The following is a 19,927-nucleotide window of genomic DNA, read 5'->3' on the forward strand; positions in this document are numbered from 1 at the left end:
CAAAAAGTTCTAAGAAAGGGTAAGATGGTCAGGAACAGGAATTAGGAGGGAAATTCAAAAGCTATTTGATGAAATTAAACAGTTTAAACCCACTCTCTAAACTTTTGAATCTTGTGTGAGGTAGGAGTTAATGAATGGAAGAATGAGGAGGAAAAGAAATATCATTGCCTTAATATAAATCTCTCTCTAAATCAATATATAAAACCAATAGGAAATGTCTCCATTTATGATCTTTTCAGATGCAGTAAGAAAAGGAAAATTGTTCTAGAGTCATGGCTTGCCCTCAGCTTGCTCCTGGGAGGTGACTAATGTGGTGCCCTGATGCAGCACATCTCATTTTAGTGCCTGTTAGTGCCCTTCTCTCAGTGCCTGCTGGCCAGCCACAGAGACGTGGGGCATGGCCCCAGGCTGTTTGCTCAGCCTTCATAAATAGCTTTGCTGCTTCTGCCTAAACTAGCTGCAGCAGGCCCCTGCTAGGAATGCCCTGCTAGGAATAACTAACGTCTCTATTTCTGCATTGCAAAGACTCTCATGTCCTCACAGAAAGCTGCCTTTCACATGTCTGTTCCTAGGAGAAATCTTCTTGGATTCTCCTCCTCTTCTCAGTTTTCCTTGGAGACAGGGAGACTTGTAACTTCCTACCTGGAGAAAGAAGCCATTATTTCTTTCCTGGTACAAATAATTCTGATCCACATAGGGAGCAAAGGTGACTTGTATAACTTCGGGTTTTCAGTAACATCTTCATTCAGTGATTCCTGTTCTTGCTTCTTTTCTTTCTCTCCTCCCTTGTCAGGTTTCATACAATGCCTTGTTTATGTTCACTATTACTCTGTATGGATACTGACCTTTTCGTATTTTGCTTCTAGGAAACTCTTGTAGATTGCTACAAACCAACAGAGGTAAAAGACTTTTTAAAAATGTTCTTAACCTGTGGAAACTGTAGTTATGTTCAAGCTAAAGTAACTTTATTTTTATTCTTATGATAAAGTAATTAGATTAATATTAATGGCTATCTAATCTAGGTGATAGACTTGGAGCTTTATATCCTGAAAATGTTTGTGCCTGTCACTTGGCTGCAGTAGGAATGTTATTGTTCCCTGTGGAGGAACTGCTGGTCATTCCTGCTGAACTATCAATATTGTTTACTGTAATGTCCTTCTGACTACACTGAGTTTTAAAGCTGCTTTGTTACAAGAAAACTAAATATAGTTATCATCAGATGGCTAAAATATTTGCATGTTGGACTGTACTCTTGACTGTGAAATAATTTAACTTTATCTATGACAGTAAAATTTATTCTGAGAACTGTTATGCAGATATGCAGCTTAGCTAATTGTTTATGTGAATGGACTTGAATGAAATTGTGGGATCACCTGGATTTAGTTACTCAATTTTCAACTTGTGTATCCATTAATGTGTCCAGTGCCAATATAGCCTGCTTTTCATGTGTGCTTACTAGGAGGAGTAAATAATGTAAAAAAACCCCTTTGACTCACTGTAAAAATCAAAAGTCTAGGTCATGGGTCAGTGAGTTAGTTTCATTTATCTAGTCAGTTCTTTCCCAGAAGTGGCTGCTGCACAGTATTTAATTGAGGGGTTGGCTTACAGGATTCTTCTTGTCAGAGACCTTTCAGCTGTGCATGACTAGAAGCCAGGTGTTTGGTTTTGAAATAAAGCTTCAAATAGGTTGGTTCTTCTGTAATATCTGCAGCTGTAGCCATATAAACTGGTGGGGCTTAAGAATAGTCAAACTATCAGGAAGAACTGCTGGTGTGGTTGAATAGGCACTTCACAGTCCATGAGATATTTTCTTCAAGGCTTTTCCATTTTTATTGGTTCCTGTGGTAGACTGGGAGGATTCTCCAGAATTGCTGGTACAAACATTTTGATAGTGAGGGAAACTGACCCAGAAAGACTCAACTGATAACACCTGTAGAGTTTGTTGTGTGTTTTATCTCGGTTGCCTTACAGCAAATAAAACACATCTTCCATTATGGAGATGCCATAATGCCAAGTCTTCAGCTGTCTCACTGTAGTAATGCTACACCAAAAATGACCCTGTCAGCCTTCTCCAGCCTCTAAGCAAGTTCCATTGAACCTTGGTGCTTCTTCTTAAGATAGGTGTGAAGATGGATACAGCATGTGGAGCCTGGTGTGGCTCTTGTCACAGGCTAGTAAGAGAAAGCTGGAGTCATGACTAGGTGAGAGGAACAGGCTGCCAAGGGCTTAACACTCAGTCATGTGCTGACCTCTTTTCTCTGTGTTATCTGAAGGCAGAGATCAAATAATTACTCTTCTTCCTTCTTCATTAAACATGCCATATGAATGATTTTTTTTTTACCTGTGAAGTCTGACGCAGTGCAAGGACAAATTTCAGAGAGCTGATACGGGTACATGACAGATGTCAGTGAGTGTTCCACTGGAAATCTTGGTTGTAGAACTACAGGGAAGATTTGTGTCATACTGGTAAATTAAGTTGGTGTGGCAGTTCTCAGGAAACAACATCCTGGACACATCCTTGTCTGCCTTCAAGGCACCTGGATCAAGGTGAGATTTTAGTACTGAACTGGTGACCTGTGTCTTCAATTCTTTGTGGATGGGATGGAGGCAGCTCCCTTATCTGTAAGAATTTTTATCTTCCTTGACAAACTATAGAGATAGCCAAGTTGAGAGGGTACTTAATCCACTCACTCTCTACACTAGTTGAAAGGAGGTTGTAGACACATGGTGTTGGCCTCTTCTCCCAGGAATTAGTGATAGGACAAGAGGACATAGCCTCAAGCTATGGCAGGGGAGTTTAGGTTAGACATTAGGAAGAAATTCTTCACAAAAGGATTGGTAGACTGGAATGGGTTGCCCAAGAGATGGTGTTGTCACCACCATGGAGGTGTTCAAGGAAAGGTACTTTGTGCCATGGTCTAGTTGACAAGGTGGTGTTTGGTTGTAGTTTGGACTTAATCTCAGAGGCCTTTTCCAACTTAATTGATTCTGTGAGGATAGTTTCCAAAATGAGTCACATCCCAGGACTGTTTTACAACAGCAACTTTTCTTCTTCTATGGCTTGGTGAGCCCAGTAATACTGCATTGACTGCTCGCTTAGGCCACTTAAAAATAGTGATTTTTATCCTGCCATGTGTGAACTAAAGAGCCTTTTAGTTGGCTTAAACTTTCGATATGTGGATCCACACCTTGTCTAGAAAATCTGCAATCTTTTTATATTTGCAGACCATTCCAAACTATTGAGGTACTTGGCTTGTGGAAGGATTTTTAGAAGATTTGTGGAGAATAGATATGAGCTAATGGAATTTCTCCTGACCAATGAAACACAGTCTGTCAAGTGCACTAGGGATTTTATCATCAAGAGTTATACAATTTGCAAAAGGTAGTAATCCCTAATTGGGGGAAAAGTTGTGTAATATGATGTCTCTGCTATTCAGAACATAAAGAAAAATAGTACAGGCAAAAAGGTTAATAACTCAAAGCTCTTACCCAGCTGTGAAAAAAACTCTGTAAACCTGCAAATGTATATCTTAAGTCAGTTTTGGTCAGTATCTTCCATTTAGACTAAAGGTTAAGGAAAGACTGAGGAATGTTTGTATGTATCCTGGATTTTTTCATCAGGAAGCTGAGTTATCCAGGTCACTTAAAACATGGAGAGAGTTCCCAACCTCTTTAATAATTTGACCAAAGACAGTAGCTGACAGTAACTAATGAGGAACTGTCACAAAACCTTTCTTCTAATGGAAATACAGCTAGACTGTTGAATGTGCTTTAAAATATTAAAAACTTTTCTTAGGTAGCACTTATGGCTGTTTTAATTTGTATGGAAATATGCTTAATGTGGGACCTTCATGTAAAGAATTATTATGTACACACACTTAAAGGATTTAGTATCTGCTAAATCAGTGCCATAGTTAAATTTTGGATCTGAACTTCTATAATTGAAGAGGAGCAGGGAGCAGCATCCTCTTCCTGCATCATCTGTGTGCCAGTCAGTCCTTCATACAGTCCCACATGTCACTTGTGGAAAATCCCACTCTGACCTTTGTTGAGTTGCTGTCTCAGCTCTGTCTGATGTTCTGTGTCATCATCTGATGGTGGAGAATTTTAATGTTCTCAGTGAATAGAACAGATTTCAATATAATCTGCAATCTTGATGATGATCTTTAGATATTTTACAATAGATTCTTATTCAGGATAGGAAGACAGTTGTGACTGTGAAATTCATTAGGTTTTTGCAAGACACATATTTTGAAGAAGGCTGACTAAATCTGTATTGCGGTTATTTCTGCTATTGGTAACAGCAAGGCCACTTGTTTAGACTGGGCATTGGAGAAAATTTGAAATATTTATGGCTGATGTGAATTAGCCATAGTGGGACAGTCAAAGTAAGACAGGAAAAATTACAAGGAAACTCTTAAACTGCTATGGGAGAGAAATCCAATGAGTGGGCAATTTTTATGCTCACTGGCTCCAAAAGATGCAGCTGAGCAACACAAGGTCTGCAGATAATGAGTGTTTGAAGAGAACTGAATAAATTAGATTTGCAGTTTATTTACTTCTTTCTTTTCTTATAGAAATATACAAAGCTTCAGATGAATGAGCTGGAGATCTTTCCCATTCAGGCAGGATTAAATCTATTTTGTTAGTACAATTCTTCACTTAGTGCAAAATGGGAGAAAAAGAAGATGAAATTGCATCATAAAAGGAAGTTGCATAGCTGGAAGCTTCTCATAACAATTTTTAATATGGTTTGCAAACAAACTATGTTGAATTGTTGTGCATATTTTCTGGAGAACTTGGGCAGAGATTTGATTACTGCCTACTCAATTACTTCAGTGGTTGGACTATTTCAGCAGCTTCTAACACTTTTGAAAAAGGTAGAGTTGCATTTGCTTAACTGTATGTTTCTCCAAGTTTAATTCCTAGTTGGCGCAAATGACAGGCTTGTGATGCAACTTTTTAGATTGTCTAGGCACTGTGGTTTTTAAAGATAAAAGCTGTTTTGTGTATGTATTGACATATTGTATGTTTTTAATATACAGGCATGAATAGAAAGCTCAATGCTTCTGAAACAGAGTCCCATAACTTTTGAAGCACCTTATGTTTATTTTGGTCCTAATATGTTGTCAATTATTTCCAGTTAATGTTACTGTTTGCTTTTTTCTATTGCAAGGCAGCAAGATGTAGGATACCCTCAAGAAGCAATAGTCACTGCAGATGTGTCCTAAAGCCTCAGTGCAGTATGCTGCCTTACATCTGGGCAAGCCAGGGCACCTGATGGGTGGTAAATTATTAAGTCACAGCAAATGTATTTTGTGTCCATGTTACTTGAAATGAAATAGGAGAATTTGTAGAGAAAAAAGGTTAGAAAACATGCTTGTTTAAAAGCAATGCAGGCAGATGCATTTCAAATAAAAGATGCTTTCTTGTTCATCCATTTGACCGCTGAATTCAGTGAACTAAAACTTTTTATGTGCCTGCTGAGATCTGCCCTATATTGTACTACAACGTTGGAGGGAATTGAGGTTGCATGTTTTCATTTCTGCAAGTAATCATGAACACAACTTATAAATACCCATAGCAATATCAGAAGGGAAGAGCAAGTGGTGATTTGACAAGAATAAGCTGTGCTTGTTTACGTGCTGCCGAATTGGAGAATAATTGGGCTGCAAGTCTTAACTGCAGCTAAGCTTTGTGGTGTGTAGTTAGTGCCTTATACAGAGCTCACCAAGAAGCTGAAGTGCTGCAAAAATTTCATGCTCTGGACACTGATGGTGCTGTGGCCTCACTGGAGAGGGCGTGGGGCGTGTTGAGGGCATCATTCATTGAGGCTACAGAGATGCTGCACTGGCTCTTGCTAATAGAAGGCATCTTCTGGCCCTGCTCTCCCAAAGCAGCTCCCTTTTCTCTGTACAATTGGCTTTAGTGGGGGTTGAGCCTGTGTGGAAAAGAAAGTATTTGGCGGTGAGATGGGTTATTATTCAGGTTCTTTCCCAATCAGCTGTGGGATCGCTCTCCAGGCTGACTTTAGTTTTTACATCCAACTAATAAAGCCATCTCCAAGAAATAGCCTTGGGCAAACAGTTAATCTTGGTTTTTGACCTGGCTACAGGAAAGTAAAGCCATGAAGGAAAGCTGACTTAGGATTCATTTCATGCTCTAGTGAAGCAGGAGGACTAGAAACTCTAAATTTTAGTTTAAAAACTAGTCCTACTACATGTGTACTGTTTGAGGAAGAGAAATATGGAGAGGCAGAATCTAATTAGTCTCCAGAATTAATTGGAAGACTTGAATAGGAAGCCTGGAATTCATTGTCTGTCAAATGACCTCATTAAAACAATGAGTCACACCACCAAAGCAGAGAGGTGAAGTGATTTCCTCCCCTTTCCTGAATTATCATTTCACCTTTGTTTTTTGTCTTTATTTTTTCCCTAAGGCTGAATATAGATGAGTTCAAATGAACTATAGATTTAGTCTGTCTCTCATTAAAATTTGCCTTTAGAATTAGAGAGATGTCTTCTAGAAACAATGGTTTAGTATTACAAATTAAAAAGATTCTCACTACTTGTAATAAGGGTGCCTCCTTGCAGAAAATCTGTAAAAAAGAATTTTATCTAAATCTGCATACATTTTTGCACTTTCTAAAAACTTTATTTTTTATTTTATTTACCAAGGCACAAAGTGCTGGTGTGAGGTTTTTCTTGTATTAGAAGTGCATGTAGCATGTGTATTCCTGGCTATAACCCTTCAAGGAATAATGAATAAGTTTTTGAATCCTTAGCTGAATTATTCCTGTTTTTTAATTCCATGAATTAAATCAATATATATAGATAAATAATTCAACCTGTGCTGCAGAAGTGCTTTTAACATAGATTAGTCCATGATCAGCTTTCAGACATCTGACACTAAATTTCAGCATATCTTGTTAGGGGGGATTTCAGTAAAATGCTCTGTGTACGATGACTTTTGTGTACAAGGTAGAGACAGATGTGGATATTAAGTCTTGACTCAAATGGCCACAAGGAACAACACTGCAACCTTTGAGCGATGGCTTAAGAAAGCAAAATGTATATTGCTGACGTAAACTTGAGTTGGTTAGTTGTAAAGAGAAGGTTTACTGAAATGCTGTGAAGTCTCCTTTCTTGCCTTCATGAGGGAAAATGTGCATCTTTTCTAGAACACTGATTTTCCTTCATGGGGAAGGAAAAGCAAAGCAAAAAAGGCACAAGCACCAGAGCACAACTGTGTTTATGACAGCCGGCTCCATGCGAGTGTCAGATGCAAAGTGATACTTAGATCAGAAGTGTGCTGAACCAGTGCTGTGGTTTGGGTGTCTATGGGAAATGCACAACAGCACTACTGTGTTATGCAAAATGTCTGCCACATGCAAAATGCTCTTGTTGGGTTTTACTCTTTGGTAGTGCAGACCCTTATTTCAAGCGAAAAAAAAAAAGTTCCAGGGGGATAAAGCCTTTAAAATTATTATATGTACTTCTTCAAATGAATGCCTTCTCTACCGTAAGAATAGTTGCAGTTGCTTCAGATCTCCTTCAGGGGCTTGACCCTACAGTTTGGTTTATTTTGGCAGCAGTAAGAAGTTTCTGGGTAGTGTTAAACTTGCCTGAAAACCTCAAGCACATATCTTGTTTTGCAAAAGAAGGCACTTCTGATAACTCTTCAAAATTAACGGGAGGAATTCCTCTCTTTTGCTATAATTTCATATTAAAAAGCAACTGACCCTTGGCTACATTTCATATCTAAGGGAACCTTGCTTCAGACTCTACTGAGCTGTGGGAGAATGGGCAGAGGAGTGGCAGGGTGGGATGTCCCTAATGACTACAGAGTACCATAGGTGTTCCTGTCTGCAGATGTCCCTTCCCATAAGGCTCTTACTTCTGTGAAGCTGATGGAGGCCAGATGCATTGTCTTCTTGTAGAGTATTTGTGGCTTGAACAGACAATTTTAAAAGTTTTTCTAAGGGAATAACTGCACGTCAGCCCGTTCTTCTCCAAAGCTGTCTTAATCTGATAGGACTATAATTTTTTGGGTTTTTTTAATGGAAAGACTTGTTGAGAGGCAATACAAATGACATTAATCCCAAGAAAGACTCTTTTAAGATCACTTTAGTGAGTTTATTTCTCTAATGATTGTACTGAAGGGCTTTATGTAAGTTTGACAGTAAAAATCCTAAAGTGTGTTTATGTGTTTCAAGCAGCACCATGCAATATAGTTTTCCATTATCTAACAGATCCTTTCAGTGATGATATGGTGACACAAAACTAATGCAATTTTCTTGAAAGCTGTGAATTTTTAGAGTAAGCATGTCTTTCTCCTTCTGATTTTTTCAGTGGAGAAGTACTGGACTGTGACAAGTATAAAGTTTATATTGTTCCAATGGCTTATGCCTTTGTGAAGTAAGACAGCCTCAAGAGGATGGAGGGAGATGATTTGAGGGTCTTAAGAAACCTGTTTTTCTGATCATCTGATTAGGCTGTCTGTCCAGATGGGGAGCATGATATTGATATGCACAGATGTATTCCTGAAGTGGCCTTCACTTAGTTCAGGGTGGAGATCCCACTGTTGTGTAGCTGCTCTGCCTTTGCTGCTGTGCAGTGCAGGCACAGGTAGTGTGGGTGCAACAACAGCCATGGTGCAACAGTACATGCAGTTCACTGTAGATGTGCATAATCTGTAAGGAAAGGAAATTGGTCTGTTGGGACCATGGTGCTACCAGAAAAACCCGACATATTTCTTATTTAAAATACACATTTATGCATACTTTCCTTACACAAAGTGTCACATCTTGTAATACATGTTTCCATGTGACCTTTTTTGAAAGGTATTGTGTTGTCATTTAAGTGGTAACTTTGTTCACTGGAATTTTTAACTTCAAGCATTCATCCAGGAAATCACGCTTTTAGTTGTTTCATAAAATCATAGAATGGTTTAGGTTGGAAGGGACCTTAAAGATCATCTGGTTTGACTGCCAAGGGCTGGGACACCATCCTTTGATAGGCTCAAAGCCCTGTCCGACCTGGCTTTTCACATCAACCTAACTGAATAATTACATTCCATGTTTACAGCTAGCTGATTTCATAAGAACCTTTTTGTAGGTTCAAACACAGTACTGTGGATAAACATTATTTTCCCAATGTGACAGTAAGGAGGTCATGTAGCTTTTCATGCACCTGCAAGAAATTTTATACCAAAAGAATTTCAGAGAATGGTGCAAATATGTAAGCTTCTGTTCTCCCACAGTTTAAAAAGAGGAAATCTGCTGAAACTGGGGAAAATACCACTGTGAATAAAGGCCTAGTCCATTAATCCGTTTGTTGTGTTTTGGGTTTTTTGTTGTTTTTTTTTAGGGGGGGTGGGGGTTGGCATTTGTTTGTTTGTTTTCAAAGTAGTGTCATTGACTTAGTTCCAGCTTGGAAAGTAGCAGGGCAAGAAGAAAAACAGCAGAAATTTTTAGCCAGATCAACTTTCTTGTACAGCTCAGCATGCAGCCAACCAAAATACTAGTTCCAGCATGGAGAGTGGCAAGAGAAACACCTCTTTTGGCAAGAGTGCTGGTTTCTGTGCAGGCTTAAGCTGTGGAAGTCTGCTTTGACTGTCTTCCTTGCATCCAGCCTAGGTTTTGCTTCGTTCAGTAGCTGGTGCAGTAAAAGCCTGAAAGATGGGTTATAACTGAGCTGGCACAGTCACAAGGAAAAGCTCATTGTTCACACTTCTGCTGGATGGGAAGGATGTGTATAAGGTTCCTGGCAATCAGGTCAGGGAAATTCCATCTTAGCAGTAAAAGCTTAAATAAAAATATATAGTTTGCATTTTTTTTAATTGATTGTAGTATTATGGGATCATTAAAATTGCTCATATTTTCTGTTTTTTCCCTAGGAATTTATCAAAGAGCTGCTAACTCGGATAAGAGGAATGAGGAAACTCAGTCCCCCTCAAAAGAAGAGTATATAAATAACTCAAAGTAATAGCACTCTGTAAAAGACATGGCAAGGGAAATGGGACTTTGAATACAAGACCTTTATTAAAATAATTGTCTTTCTCCACAACTTTTTTGATTTTATTCAGTTTTGACTCAAGGAATTTTTTTTTTTTTGGTGTGTTTTAAGGGTTCTTTTTTAAGTGTCAATTATTTTTTATCAAAAAATATCAACAATTTGGATGCTGCTCAACTTTCACCTGAGGATTACTGAAGCAAGTGAAGAATCCAAGATTTAGAGATGAGGGGCAGCAAGCCTGTGTGGTGAACCAGAAGATCTTGTAAATTTACAGAGCTAGGAGACTTCTCCTTGCAACTAGTTGGATAACGTTTCTTAAGTTGGTTGTACATTTAACTCATGGATGTCAAGTTTCTTGTGCTTGTCTGTACATAAATTTTAAAGTGGGTTGTGAATACTGTTTCACATGGATGGAAGGAGAAGTTTGTCGTAGTAAATTATTTAAATGGTGGTTATTGCAAATTTGCTACCAAAAGGTACCAATTTAGATTACTAAAATGAATGCTGCCATTTTTCTAAATACCCTTAAAGCAGCCCAGTGAAGAATCTCATCATATCTCCTTGTTTAGACTGCAGCATATGAAAATTGGGAATTTTTAAGGGCTTAATTTCTAGACTTAAAAGTTATTTGATTGACTTTGATGCTTTGCCAGGATCACTTCCTCTCCACCTCATGGTGTCTTGGAGCTGTGCTAACCTATACTGAATATGGGTCTGGAGTGATATCTAGAGAAATGTCCGTGAGCATTTAAAAGCTGGTTCATGCTGGAGGAAAGGCAGTGATACCAAAATGAATTGCAAGTACTGTATTGCATTTAATGATGTGGTCTTAATAAAATGCAGATTCCTCTCCTATAAAGGTAGGCAAAAGTAATACAGCCTTTGTTTATGGCTCTGCCCTGAGAAGTGGGAGACTTCTTAACTTGGGCTCTCGTAAGAGCAAGGGCAGAGATCCCTGCTCCCTTCTGGAAAATGTCCTAACTAGAATGTTTGATAAGCTACCATTTACTGGTAGGTGACATTAGTCAGGCATTTTATACCAAGGGTGCTCTGAACATATTTTATTTTTCAAAAGAAGTACATGTTTGTGAATTTTATGTATACTGGCAAGCTTTTTTAATGTATTTAATTTTGTAATGTTTACTGATGATTTTATTTACCAGATATTTACTCAAATAAATGGAACAACTTGTGACTTGTTACATGTACACTTTACAAGACTACTGTTGCTGAGTAGGTTTGTAAACGGAGTTGCTTGTCAAAAAGAGAAGCCTGTAAGGTGGTAAGTACATGTGAACTCAGATGTATTGACCCGAACTGGCTTTTAATGTACTCAGTATCACTCACACTCCTGTAACCTGGTGCACAGCTTCACTTTTGAAAGTCTTCTCCAGATGAGGCCTTTCTTCCCTGTGCCCTAGGGAATTTGAAAAGGGGTGAGGAAACAAAGCTTGGAAATTCTTTCAGATAAATGCTGATAAATTCAGATTTCTTTTTGTCCACCAGGGATGGACTGTAGGGGAAGGCTTACACTGGGTGGCTCTCAGTTTCCTAGTGAAGGTGTGGCAAAAGGGGATCTTTCAGAAGGAGACACTCTACCTTTCTTCCTTTAGGCACCTTTTTGGATCCTCAAGAAATTCCAGCATCCCTGAGAAAAGACTCACCTGCAGCACTTTAAATTTAAATCTTGTATCTTGCTGAAGTTGCAATTTATCTCTGGTTTGGACTTGGTGGAAATTCTCATATTCAGAGTTTTGAGATGGAGTCTGAAACGACCCACAGTTTGAACTATAAGGGTTCTAATAATTTTCACATTCACAGATGCATTTTGTGACTGCACTGACAATTTCAAGTATCACTTTTTTTTCCTTTATAATAATGGTGTGTCAAATCAGATGTCAATTAATGGCAACTGTACCAGTTCTCTCATTACCTACAGCAAAAATTACTATCCACAAATATTTTTTGTTTAATGTTTTTTGACTAAAATCTGCCCACCCAATTGTACTCATGACATATTTGTGTCTTTTATCCTATTCATTTTGCACTGAGTAGCTGTGGAAAGTAGCAGTGTACCCCTTCTAAAACTAATAGGTTTGGTGGCACACTTAGAAGTGGTGAAGACTGGGACAGTCCTTACTGTTTTTTTGTCTCCTGGAGATGGGCTAAGTCACTTCTGAGAAGAGTTTCCTCCAGCACCACCGGGTTTGCTGTCTTAGAAGTGTCAGTGAGTAAAACCAAGCTCTAAATAGCTTTTGTTTGCAGCTGGCCTGATTTTTCTGGGGACTTATGAGGTCTCATTCTTGCTAAATTTTACTTAATGGAGCTGCTCTTGGCCTTGGTGTTAGTGAGGGGGAATTGACCCATTCACTAAAGATTTAATTGTGCTTTATGTCTTTATACTGCATGGGTGTTCTTGGCTCTGGGGCAATATTCAAGGAGCATATAAATAGCACACTGTTACTGAAACAACTTGAAATTAAATCTTACAGCCCAGTCTCTTTACGGTCTTGGCTGGACATCTTTCATGAGAAGGGCCAAGTTGCTGCAATGAGAGCTTCCTCTGGGCTTTTTAAGTGGCTAATGAAAGAAACTGAAGTTCCTTCTTATAAATACATAGTGAAGCTGAGGTTTTTGTTTTGGAATTGAAGTGCCTTTGCAGTGTTAAAAAATTGCCTTCAAGAGCATGTGTTTCTGGAGTCTGCTTCATGACATAATTAGCTTTTGCATGTTTTACAGCAGGACATGACAGTTGGCTTAGAAAGGAAAGCAAAGTGCTTGTGTAATCATACTTAGTGTGCCTCAGGAGGCTGCAGTGACAGGGTGGTGTATTCAGTGGCACAGAAGAAAGGACATGAACCGTTTGCCTGCCAGCCTTATTTTAGTTTCATCCCCCCAACAATGGGGAACTTACTCCTGAAGTTGCCATTCATGCAGGGAACATCATGCAGAATGTGAAGGGAAAGTTTCTCTATTCTCAGAGAATATAGCCAAGAAAAGCAGGAGCAAAAATCTGCCCTGTTTGTGTACTTGAAACTCTTTGATGCAGAGTCTTAGTACGTTAGTACTTTATGCTGGTAGGTAAAATAGCATATGTGAAATTGAAATTACTCAGCAATTTATTTCTAAATGGCTTTTCAGAGTCAAGACAGTCTTAATGTAAACATGCAGCTCCAGGGTAAAAAAAAAAAAAAATTGCCAGCCACATCAACAGAAGACCTATTTGAGTGGAAGTTAGAAGAAACTGCAGGTCTTATTCTGAACAAACAGCTGAATGGAAAACTCTGGTGAAGTGCTGTAACAAAAGGAAAAATTGCTTCTTGGCTGCATAAGATTTGTCATTGTATACTGCACGGATTGTGTACAGGTACTGAGTAACCACATGCAATACTTTTCAGAAGGTGTTGAGATTTAGGGAGGAAGCCAGAAAAGAAAGCGGATGTTGGGAAGTCCAGGAAAAAAACATCACTAAGAAAATTGTCTGTTAAGAAAACAGAAGAGTCTTGTGTTACTGCATATATTTGTGTATGGAAAGAAAATGAGAAGTGTCAATGCTTTCATGTATTGGAGAAAAGCATGAAGAGGAGAAATACCTGGAAGATAAAGGAAGGAATCTTGAAGTGTTGAAGAAGATACAGAATCCTGATGGTGATGAGCCCTTTGAGCTTGCTACTGTGGGAATAGGTGAGATTGACATCTATTGGTATCTCCAAATTGAAATTGGATGCTTTTCTAGATAAGTTGTCATTGGATAAGTTATTCAGTTTCAGTCAAGGTAATCAAAGGCCTTAAAACTCTAGACTTCTGCTTCATTGGGTTTTGTTTATTTGTTGTTTTTTCTATGATTGTTTTTGGTTTTGTTTTGGGTTTTTGTTTTGTTTCTTGGTTGGTTCTAGATTTTTTTAAAGCAGAGGAAACTAATAGGAAATTGATTTCTATGTATTATGGCAAGTTAATGACGTGCTTATGCAGATTACTAATACTAGCTACATATTTTATATATAACTCAACTACTTTTTACTTGAATTTCATGGTGCAACTTTTTGTTTTTTTTTTTTTTCTTGAAGTAAGCAAATAGGAATTGTGAATGTAATTAAAGTTACTGTTGAAAGCTAGAGGGAATTGAAGTGAAGAAGAAAAAATGTGAAAAGTGCTTAGTCACATAAAATTTTTGCCCCTGGAGGATTCTGTCATAGGTGTGTAAATAGAGTATTTCTGAAGTTTTGAAATCGCCATTTGTAATAATCAAACCTAGAGCTGATGGGGTTTTATTTGTTTTGTGGGTTTTTTTGGTGGAAGTAATGGCTGAATTCTATGAACTTACACTGTTTACTGACTTCTCTGTTTTCCAATAAAAACTGGCATCAGTTGTTTAAGAAACTAAGCTATTTAAAAAATGATCCTAAAAAATGTGTATAAGACTGAGAATTCTTTTGGAGGTGCAGCTAACAGGTTTTGTTTGGTAGTAAACTCAGATGTCTTATTGAATTGGTATTTTAGTTAAACTTTTTACCTTCTAAGATCAAAATGAAAAATATCCTGTGGTAGCCCTTAGCAGAGGTTTCAGTCTGCCTAACTGTATATTACTGGGTTGGACTCGAAGCCCATAATTACTTGGCAAAAAATGTAGCAGCTGTCCTCTTCAAGGACAGAGATTTGTTTTACCACCCCTTCTAGGGTCAAAGGGGATGAGAGCACAACAGGTTTTCCTGCCTTCCTAAAGGAGGATCCTACAGTTAGTGTCAGCAAGGCTTGGCTTTTGCAACAGTTTTGTACCCAGTTTCTGCCACTAACCATCCCCAATGAACTGAGTGTTTTCTGATCTGACTTTCCAGACTTAATTTCAAGCCTGCCAAAGCAATAGTTACTAAATCAGTTTTGGTGCCCATTGTCTCCTGTACCTCATGGTGTGTTTGCCAACAGTCTGCATTATTTTCGCCCATTCCTTAGTTTAACAGCTCAGTTATTTCTCTTGGGATCGTTTACTACTATATGGAAATGGAAATGTGTCATGGTGCTATTTCTGCCACAGTGTTTCTGCTGTCAGTACCAAGTCAATCCAAAAGACTAGAAAGGATGCTGTAAATTTTAGTGTCTTCTGATTTATGGCCTCATACTGCTGGGGTTTACTCACTTTTTGCATTATTTCTTTATTTCCTTGAGTAAGTTTTTATCAGTGTGTGCATGCAACTCAGCCACAGGCTATAGGAAGAGAACAAGGCTTCTGGAAGTAATCAGTTTCTTTTATGTTCTGAGAAAGAAATATAAATGTGGTTTTTACTTTTTTTTCCCCCAAAATATCTGGAATATGCATTTGCAGAGCCTCTGAGAAAGAAATATAAATGTGGTTTTTACTTTTTTCCCCCCAAATATCTGGAATATGCATTTGCAGTGCTACAGAAATGTTCTTGTTTAGAAACCTCAGGGTGTAGTGTAAGTGATGAAACAAGGGCTAAATGGTGGCAGACACACAAACTCACCAAATGGACACATTCCTTTTAGGAAAAGGAAAAATAAAAAATAAACCCACATTCATGTCTCCTGAGCTCAGTGTTTGTCAGAGACTAACCTACTTCTCTTAGGCTCTGCTGGGCTTTGTGCTGGTCCAGGCAGGGACCCTGGGGTGGTGGGTGCTGGTCCTTGAACAATACTGCAGATAGGAGCGCATTTCTGTAACTGCAGGTCGGCTAAATTGCTTCATCCTGAATCCAGTGTTTGGGCTGTTAAGAAGCCAGGGTTTCAGGCAGTGTTGGTAGGATGTGTCATCACTCTTTTCCATTTTGCAGTGACTTGTGATGTGTACAGTCTCTGCTGCCACTGCCACTAAGGAGTACTGCAGTTTTTCAGGCATTAAATTAGGAAAGAGCATGTTTTCATTTGGGAGGTGCAGTAGTTTGTTACCAGCCCACACATACCAATAACTTTGTTCCTCTGATGTAGGTACCTAAAAACATGCCTTTCAAATAGGAATAGCTGTAAATACACTGTTACCAACTGGCAGTGTCTGGTTTTGTGAGAAAATGAAGCTGTTCAATGTTCTTTTTTCTGAACTAATTTAATTTATGCATCCTAAACTCCAATTAACTTTTTAATACAGGTTTCATAGTCATAAGAAAAGCTTTAGCACCTTTGGGGAATTTTTCTGGTGCTGGTTTAGATTTAGAACCAGGCAAAAAATGATCTGATATTGGAAAAAGGCTATAACTTGTTTGTAAGATTCCCTTCTTTAGAGTTGTCTCAAAGGTGTGTCTGTTTCCATATCAACAATGTACCACAGTAGTGCTTGTTTTATAATGGTAAATCCTGAGAATTTTAATAATTTACCTCATGTGTTGGCTCTTTCTTTTGTCCTCTGATGTGCCTTGGCCAAGAGTTGATATTTAAAGTATTGATTATTTCTTCATCTATGAAGCTGTATGTTCAGCTCAGCACTTAATCAGTCTAAGGCTGTGTTTTTTGTGCTTGGCACAAGGACAATGTGTTTAAAAATATGTCAACTTCTCAAAAATTTAAAGTTTTAATGCCAGTGTTGAGCGAAGTAATAATTGTTTAACATTTTCCTCTCTTAGTTACCTTTGAAATCTGAAAAACCAGAGTGCTTCCTGAACTTAGCATGATTTTTTCAGTTCTAATCTTGTTAGCTGCTTCCTGATTAATTTAATACTTGTATTTCTTACAGTTTTTATTTATAGTAGCATTTAGTATCTCCTCTAACAACTTTTCACCCTTCCTCAGAATCCTCCTCTTCTGCTCTCATCCTTTTGCAACAGAAATTCAGGTATATCAAAATTATGCCACATCTGCAGCACCAGCAAAGATAACTAGGCAGGGATTCAAGAGAGATCAAATAAATCAGACTAACCCACAGTATTGCTGTATTTTCTTTGCTGGAGAAAGTTAGGCTGTCATGCCCAGCCTACTCCTGAATTTCACATCTTCTCACATAAGCAGACTCTTCCCTAGGAGAGTGTGTTTATTTTAGTTGTTTAAGCACCCAAAATAAAGCGCTTAAAACTCTGGGATTTGGTTCAAAAATCTCAGATGGAACTAATTTTTGAGATTTTAAAAAAAATTAAGTTTGGGGCTGTCCTTTGTATGCAACCACCCAGTCTTGTTAATTAGAAGTTGTGGGGCAACTGTCAAGTATGCAGGGGGGCAGGGACCCCAGATCAAACAGCAGACATGGAATATGCTGCCCTTTCACTTCTTTCAAAGTTCCCTCACTGTCTGAGCCTTGCTCATCTCAAATGCTCAGGAATTATAAGACAAGTGAAACAGGCAATCTGAGGCTGGAGTCCTGAATCTTTTATAATGCTTTGATTATTTCTTGAGTTGCTTTCTCAGGGACCACTTGTAATTTGTTCATACTGTTGATGGAGTACTGAAACGTCCTTTCCCAGCTCCAGCAATTTCAGGAACAGAAATGCTGGGAAAGATGCTGGGCTTGTGATAAAAGCATTAAAGTCAGAGACAATCAGGGAAATAACATCTGTAGATGCTGGAGCTGACCTTACTCTTGATCTGCTACAGTGCCCTTTTGGATACATCTCATGTAGTCCATGGAGCTCTCCCTGTGCTGGTAGAAGCTCAGGCCTGCTCCTGCACAAAACCCTACGAGGCAGACAAGCTAGGTAAAATTAAAATATGCTGCTGTTACTTGGCATTAGATGTGGTTTACTCTTTATCCATTTCAATGCAGGCTACTCATTTCATTAGCTGGAAAGCAACCTGCCTTTAAAGTAGGTTGGTGGTGGAGGCTTTTATATATCACTTCATCCCTGCTTTACTGCAGTACACAGGGACCCTGGTGGAAAAAAAGCAGTTCTTCAGTGAGTACTAGAAACAACCAGCTCTCTCTTTTTGGTATAAATAGTTGAGGACAGAGAGAAGCAAACTCATTTTTAATATGTGTTTAGATTGCAAGTGAGTTGCAGTGGAGCCTAGCTAATACCCCAAGCAATTATACTTCCAAATTTTGCCCTGTGGGGACAGAAGAAGGCTGTCACATGCTGGGCTTCCTGCAAATCGAAAAAGTCTTTTGAGTTCTCTTCATTTTTAAAAGAGTCACTTACTGAGAGCAAACAACTCTAATAAATGAATAGTAGCTGGTGCTCAAAACTTGGCAGAAGGTTTCAGAGCTGTGTAATGGCATTTGGGAGGTGGATACACAGCTTTCTATGCCACGTTTGTGGGGAGCTCCATAGGGGGAACAAACTGAAATGACAACATTTTCATTATATCCTTTTTCTGTAAATTACAGAAATTTAGGTGTGGGATTCAGTTATCCACAGATCTTTCCCTCATGATCTGGGACTGCAGTAGTGCTGAGGGAAACAGATAACCAGCAGCTGCCTTCTGTACAGAGCTCTGGACAGGGATTATCTTACAACATTTGTGTGACTGCTGTTGGGAGTTATTCAAATTGAACTGGAACCCTCCCCCTGTTAGTGTAGGGCAGGGAATGGAAAGGGTTCCCAGAGAAAGACCAGGTCTGCATGGAAGGGCAGGTGATCCCACTGGTTTGTCTGGTGTCAGACAACTCGACGTTGAGCCAGAGGTGAATGCCACAGCAGTGCCTGAAAGACTTGAAATTATTTACTTAGACATAGCAAATGATTGAGCCCTTGTATTTAAAGACCACAAAATACATTCCTCCTTATTTGTTTGCATTAATTAAACAAAATTTAGTTATTTACTTCATCTGTTATTCTGGTGCCTGCTGACCTGGTCAAGACTGAGATTTCTGCCCCATCCATCCTGTTCCAACATAAAAATCTCCTACTGTCTGCCATGTTGTCATCTGTCTCCTGTGTTGCAGATTTTGGAGAAGTGTTTTCTGCAAGAGGGTATAAGACAACATTTTGCATTAACCCACTGCCATGAAACTGGATGTTAATTCCTACTGCTTGCATTATCCCTACATGGATCATGACAGCGTGCTATCCATCACCTCTTAGGGAAAAGAAAGACTCCAGTGAGCACAGCCTGCCTACTGGCTCCAGCTGGGACTCAGATAAAACACACAGATTCTCACAAGCTCACACCTAAAGTGGTGTCAGCGAGGCCTGTGGCTGAAAGCCTGGCATGGGTGATGCTCCCGCCTGCAGATGTCAGGTGGGCCTGTTGGGAGCAAGGAGCAGCGCTTCCTCTCCTCCTCACAGAGCTCTGGACAGTCAATGTGCCAAAAGCTTTGTGTAAGACAGTCTGCTGCCTTTAGGAAAACAAACATGTGAACTCTTCTGTATCTAATTAGATCGCATTGTCAAAACAGGTTGTGATCAATCTCTTTGAAGGAAGGAAAGGAAATCCCAGTGCCCCTCATAAACTTCAATAGTAGTGCTTCTCAGGACAAACATCTAATGGTATAGCAGTATTTTTACTTCCTTATTCCCTGATTTCTAGTTCCCTAAAAGAGTGGAGCTGGTCCTTTCAGCAGATGATATGTCAAAAGCATTCAAGAGGAAACTACAGGAAGCTGGCAGTGACTTGGAAAAATGAAGCAAATCTGCAGGGACTCTCTTGGCTGATTCAGTGGCTTTCTAACATCTTTCCCTTCCAGCTGGACCTGCCTCCTGGTAGCAAAGGCCCTGTCTAGGCTGAACATATCAGAGACAGCACACTGACCTCTTTAATTTCTGAGGATTAATGAGGTTTTACTGCTTAAGGTAAACACCTAAATTAATGCTGAGAAGCTTTGCTCACATTTCTCTATCTTTTTCCATCCTCCATCACCTCTCAGTTATGACTCACTGGCAGGAATCATAAATAATGTAGTGTTTTTAAAATAACTCTGAAAAAATTGAACTGTGTAGTATAAGATCACTTGTGAAGGAGGAGCTGTGGCAGATGTAACAACTGGGAATCCTGCTGAGGCACTGTTGTTGTTTGGATATATTTCAGAGGTTTAAATA

General features: G+C 39.0%; 1 protein-coding gene across 1 annotated transcript in view; it reads left to right on the forward strand.

Moving 5' to 3' along the window:
- PPP1R14C (protein phosphatase 1 regulatory inhibitor subunit 14C) overlaps positions 1 to 10,064 on the forward strand; it is a 50,197-nt gene extending 40,133 nt beyond the window's left edge. The window contains exons 3-4 of the mRNA XM_041469969.1: positions 867 to 899; positions 9,898 to 10,064. Of these exons, the coding sequence (XP_041325903.1) occupies positions 867 to 899; positions 9,898 to 9,972 (108 nt within the window). The 3' untranslated portion in view covers positions 9,973 to 10,064. The remainder of the gene's footprint in view (positions 1 to 866; positions 900 to 9,897) is intronic.
- Positions 10,065 to 19,927: the final 9,863 nt, after the last annotated feature.

Source organism: Pyrgilauda ruficollis, unplaced genomic scaffold (assembly GCF_017590135.1).
Source record: "Pyrgilauda ruficollis isolate IOZ18807 unplaced genomic scaffold, ASM1759013v1 scaffold24, whole genome shotgun sequence".
NCBI classification, from domain to species: Eukaryota; Metazoa; Chordata; class Aves; order Passeriformes; family Passeridae; genus Pyrgilauda; species Pyrgilauda ruficollis.